General features: G+C 38.0%; 1 protein-coding gene across 1 annotated transcript in view; it reads right to left on the bottom strand.

Moving 5' to 3' along the window:
* Positions 1-758: 758 nt before the first annotated feature.
* The window catches only part of pcloa (piccolo presynaptic cytomatrix protein a), a 48,518-nt gene continuing 43,276 nt past the window's right edge, over positions 759-6,000 (bottom strand). Inside the window, exons 21-26 of the mRNA XM_072455080.1 lie at positions 5,391-5,573; positions 4,481-4,622; positions 4,335-4,396; positions 3,783-3,917; positions 3,434-3,579; positions 759-3,353 (exon numbers count right to left, since the gene is read on the bottom strand). Of these exons, the coding sequence (XP_072311181.1) occupies positions 3,210-3,353; positions 3,434-3,579; positions 3,783-3,917; positions 4,335-4,396; positions 4,481-4,622; positions 5,391-5,573 (812 nt within the window). The 3' untranslated portion in view covers positions 759-3,209. The remainder of the gene's footprint in view (positions 3,354-3,433; positions 3,580-3,782; positions 3,918-4,334; positions 4,397-4,480; positions 4,623-5,390; positions 5,574-6,000) is intronic.

The following is a 6,000-nucleotide window of genomic DNA, read 5'->3' as shown; positions in this document are numbered from 1 at the left end:
ATTAATAAATAAATAGTGGAAAAAAAGACTCAGTGGGCCATTTTTTGCGACTACTGCTATTTTGGGGTTTGACAGAATAAGTTAGTAGGCTATGTTTTGTCTATGTCAACTTTCAATTGTAATTTTACTTACAATCTAGTGTCTGCGGGCCACTATAGCTCAGAGAACACGCGAGAAGCAGGAGATTAGGAGGAGTGAAAATGCTTCCATCTAGTGGCCACTGTGGGAACATATGGTTCTTTTTGCGTTTAGGATTTCCCCGATATAAGATAAGATAAGATAAGATATTCCTTTATTGTCCCACATGGGGAAATTTCATTGGTGCAACGATATCAAGCACAACACACACTCAAATAAAGAATAATGACATGATAAGAAAAATAAACCCATAATGAGGATATTCCATGGATCTATCAAAATATCCAACCAAAGCCAAGCTCGTAGCCTCCTTTCCAGCTCTAGTTGATGTTTTATATTGACACAGAAGACAGTAGCGCCGCTTACTGGCTGGAGGACAATTGGCATGTATGTAATTCTTACCTATTTAAGATGTATGGTTGTGGACGCAACCAATTAAACGAATGCACAGTTCTAGGGACCACACATTTATAATACTTTAGTAATTATCATGAGTCTATACAAAGGGATGGCCTACACAGTAACCAAATAAAACTAATAATAAAACATTAAGAATGGTTTTGTTTCAGGGCTGTTGCACATCCCAAACCATCTTTTATGAATCAAACTCAAGACAAAAGTTAAGTTGTATTGATATTTAATATTGACACATGGGGCAACAGCCATTTTTACAGCACAATTTGCATAATTTATCAATACCTTCTGCATACAATCACAAAACCATGACAGTATGTCAGTATACTTTACAAGAGGAAAACCAGGACAGGTTTACAAGCATATCTTTGTACAGTCAGCATACAATATCATATATTATTTGCCTCTATATCTATTTCTCTCTGTTCAATATCCTTCTACTTAGGTAATTTTTTCATTAATATCTGGACACAAAAATAGTATGAACCACCAAAAAAACATGCAACATCCAGTGAGGGCACATTTAAATCTCCTCTGTGTTAGTTAGGTTATGATAATGCTTTAGTGTTTGGTGTGAGTGGGTTGATAAACCTCAGTCCATAAAGACAGACGGCTCAGTTCTTTTTCACATCACTGTACATTATTCAAGTCTATTGTGTCTAGTTGTCTGCCATGAAGCATGTGCCCACAAACCCCAGTACAAAACATGTATTTACAAGGATGGAAATAGAGATGACAGATGTAGGAGTACGTGTGACAGTATTGTTGACTTAAGACTCACAAGAAATGCAAAAAGAAAACTGTTAGACAAACCACAATTTAAGTCAAATATATATAGGAGCCAATGGCATGCATGGGCTTGGTATGAAGATGCTAAATGTACCAGCACATGGATACAAAAATAACAAGTAGGACTAACAAGCTTTTTATGCTGAATTTACCCTTTTATACAATTCTTGTGGATATGTTACTGAACAATGAAACTAGCAAAATGACAAACACATGATAAGTAACATTTCTACCTGTAAAGTTGAGTTTTTGCAAGTATTTGTTCATAAAATAATAACATTGAATTAGTTCTCTGAGTTTAGGCCCTCTAAATATTGTAAACAAATATCACCAAGTATAAAAAAAACAACTTACTTTTTTTTCAAATCTAGAAATGATGTGTAAACAAATAAATAAGACATCTTGAGTGTTTAAAAACACAAAATAACAAGTTGGATTTGCTGAAATATAATAATATTAACAAAATAAATAAATAAAGTGCAAAATATAACTAAAAGTGATATAATTCATCTCTCAAATGGAGATTGTACTTGTTGTCCCTGTCAATGTTGCATAGAAGTCCCTCAGTATTGTTTTTATTTTTTTTTATTAAATGAAAGAGTAACTTATGAAGCCACTGATTCATTCATGACTTCCAAGTGCACACTGAATGGCCTTCTTCAAAATGCTCAAATAATCAACAATGTTACAGGGGGTCAAGGAACATAAAACAGATAAATGTCTTACTGCCACTGATCCAGGTAGTGTATTTTATTACATAACCTGGTCTTTGTTATCCAGTGAATCCTCCTTCCTCACCTTAAACATAAAGACCTCTATGGATATGTAATTTAAAGCAGAATGACCGTGTCAGCTTTACATTCTGAGCAAAAAGTGCAAAATACTACAAAAGCAGTCTACTCTAAACATTGTGTGCTTGAATCTCCCGACAAAGACACATGTAATGTCAAATGTTTAATAACGAACTCACATTTGGAGGGGCATTGTGGGTAAATAAAAGCTCTATCACGATCAACCACACCCGATTGTCTGTGATAAAGAAAACTCTATATATTCTATATATCTATCAATATATTTAAACTTCCAGTGTTAACATTTTATTCACTATTTACAAAGTGAACCATTGAGGTTTTCTGTGCAGAAAGTGTGGCACTGCACATCGAATACTCATGCGCACGATATACAGTATAATATCCAGACTCTATTAGGTAGTATGAATATTATATTACATAATAATCATTATTATTTAATCAGTATAATAAACTTACTTAAGAAAACAGATCGGTCCTCAGAAGAAGTAATTAAATACATACTTAAGGATTTCTTTTACTCTTTCAGTGGAATGCTAGTCAGTGTGTTACAAAATAGACTATCTTTCCCAAGGAGACAACAAATAAAGTTTCTGCTATTGTTGTAATACAAAAATAAATAAGATAACTTCATATAGGAGTAAATAAAATGTTGCTTTGAAAATGCTTTGTAAATCAATAAACTTCTGTAGGTAATAAGCGCATGGGATATGGTGTAATAATGGCTTTAAACTAATTCAAGACATAAAATCATTATGTCTATTCCCTGTTTCTAGTAAACGTGAGTGTTATTTTCAGTGTTTATGAAGGCTGTGCGTTAGTGACTGAGAGCGTGTACATATGCACTGATGGATCTGTTAAAGTGTGACATACCTGGTTGATTACTCTTGACCTTTGACCCTGGTTACACTACATTGTTCATTCTGTAAACATGTCAACAGCCTCTTCTAGAAAACAGCTCTCTTTTATCGTCCACTCCACCCAGAGTTTAGTTTGCCCAAAGCACATTGATGGTTAGTAAAATCATAGCGTGATCGCCGTTGCATGTTGGCTGTTCCTCTACGAGTGGATTTGGGCCGAGCTAGTGTGCAACTTGTGCCAGCTCACCACCCGTTTACGAAGATCCACTTTGTCCAGCCACACGTAAGCCTCACCGATGAGCGTCTTCTTCACAAACTTGCCTCCATTAGACACCAGGAACAGCTGTTTGCAGATAAAATTAGATTGTCTATGCACATTTACGGGCATTTCTGGAAAGTGTATGGTACAGAAAAAAAGATCACCTGCAGTGCATGGCCTGTGGGGTTCATGCAGAAGCGGAAGGTCTCGTTGAAAGAAGGCTCTCGGTCATGGCGGCACACTCTGGTCTTTTTCTTGATTATCCTTTTCTGAGTAGCAATGTTGACCACATACAGCTTCACATAAAGGTCTGTGAGTACATACACGGATCAGTTTAATTACTCTTTTTCAAGGCAGGGCACATACATTTGCTCCCTAAATGTCTCTTGTGTATGAAATGTCCTGTAAAGGTCATGTTTCATATTGGAAGGTGCCATGTTTACATTTTACACAATGGTGATTTAGTCCGTATACCATATTTGTACATTTAATTTGTGTTTGAAGATTTTTTACCTGGTAGATGGTCTGGGGTTTTGAATTTATAGGTGATGTTGCGACATTGAAGAATTTCCAACACCAGGTGGTCACCTTCTGTTTTAACCTCCTTCTTCAGAGCAATCTTAATTTCCCCCATCACATGAGACTTACCTGTACACACACACACACACACACACACACGCACACACACACACACACATATTACATACAGAGACTGCAGCGAGAATGGCGTCTGACCTCCGGTGGACCCTCAGAGAAATGTCACAATGAGTAAAATCAAACACGGAGTGCAAAGCAATAATAGGGTTTGCTCAGACCTCTGTTGCCTTAGCAACTCAGTAGAAATTAGCTTTTTAGGAAGATGGGTCAAAAGGACTTGACAGCAACAAATTCTGAAGACATGAGTGACTGTGATTACACTGAAACTAGAACCACAATGCCCTTTTTCCGGCAGTTATTAACATGTTTCCATTAGTCATTGGTGTAATTCAGAGCTTTATGAAAGGAAGATGCAATCAGCATCCAAGCTGTATAAATGTTTTGTGGTCATACAAAAATATTTATTACCTTCACCATCATTGTGCCCCATGGATGATTTTACCATGTCCGTGCCATTTGGGATTTTCCCTCTAGAATAAAGTTCAAAGTAAACAATCAATACTAGACTATTTATGTTACATTGATCATGTGACGTCAAAGGGTAAATGTCTCACAATCTGGGCACTTGGAAAATGGCACTGTCCACCTCATTGGCTTCTGCTTCTTCATCTAACAAGCTGTAGACGCTCCCACTGAGCCCACTGTCCAGAGAGGCTGCTGTGACCGGAGTTTCACCAGATCTGTAGGCTGAGCGCACTGCACGAATGTCACAACAACATACATGAAATAATGGGCAGCCCCTGGGAATAACTGCTCATTTGTATTGTGATAGTTAAAATGGTCCCTATAACATACAATCCTTCAAATTGTACTGAACAATTGAACAATGTTCTTAATGCACACAAGAGAATTAAGAGAATTGAAATGAATCACACAAATGGTGAAGAGCAGCAAGAAGCACACAATGTTATCTTAAACAGACAATGCAGTAATGGTTAGGACATTACAGGAGCTGTATTACCAAAATATTACATTTATAATAGCATGTTTAACACCTGAATCATTTAACATTGTTAGTAAACTTGGTTTAATTAAATGTTAATTTTGTTTCATTGGCATGTTGTGGGTCCAGTTTGTTTAATTTTACACTGGCATGTAAATCCCTCACTGGCTGCTGTATTCATTCTAAAAAGTATGAATGATGTGAAATATGTAAATGAGACTCTGGATTCATGTTAAATACATCTCTTTGGCCACTCAACACAAAGAGACTGTGAGATCTGTAAGACCAGCTTCTCGCACCAGAGCCAAGATGACATGACTTTGACATTTATTGAGTGGTATTAGTGAGCTGCATTGTGATATTTTAAGGAGTGTGTTTAATTGCACAAATCTTTTGTAATTGAACTCAAGTTATCTCATGATTTTTTTAAGTGTATAAGATGTCTCTATTTTGCAGGTGTGCGTTAGTATAGCAATTCTCTCACACATTTCTGTGCTCCCTCAGGGCTTCTCTGCTCTCACCTCCGCTGCTCTGGGGCCTCTCCTCTGACCAGGCCTTCCTGAGGGTCAAATGTCTGCCATCCGGCGGGCGCCTGAGGGCCACAGGCGGCAGGGTGGGCAGCCAGTCGGACTGAGCTCTCTGAATGGTGAGCACACCCACTACGCTGTGTCTTTGGGGCTTCAGTGAAAAACGACCTCTATGGCCTGGATCCATTAGTTTGAGTGGCGGCAGGTCACGGGTGACGGGTCAAAACCAGGTATCATGGTTCCAGTCCAAGACAGTGGAGGGAGGAGCAAGATGGAGATTCAGAGAGTGGGACACTGTCTCTTCACCATGGTTACCAACGTCATGCAGCCACAGTGAGAAGTGCACACTGGTGCCACCTGCAGTCTCTTTGAGGCAGGCTGTGCAGCATGGACTGAGGTGCTGGTGCTCAGTAGTTGATTAAACAAAGATGGAGGGAGGAAACCAACTGCATGCACAGCAGTCCCCAGGAAAGGGGAGAGTTGTTTGTTGTTTGTTAATAAGCTTAAATCAAAAGCTCTTAAGAAAAAGTTAAATAGAAATATCAATAGTAGTTGATATTTTCTAATGAAAAAGGTTTGGGTTCAACTTTCTTCTGTCATCATC

This window comes from Eucyclogobius newberryi, unplaced genomic scaffold, assembly GCF_026437365.1.
Source record: "Eucyclogobius newberryi isolate DKJ021-1_F unplaced genomic scaffold, fEucNew1.0.hap1 SCAF_2, whole genome shotgun sequence".
NCBI classification, from domain to species: domain Eukaryota; kingdom Metazoa; phylum Chordata; class Actinopteri; order Gobiiformes; family Gobiidae; genus Eucyclogobius; species Eucyclogobius newberryi.
The sequence above is the reverse complement of the archived record's forward strand: the minus strand, read 5'-3'. Positions and strand labels throughout refer to the sequence as shown.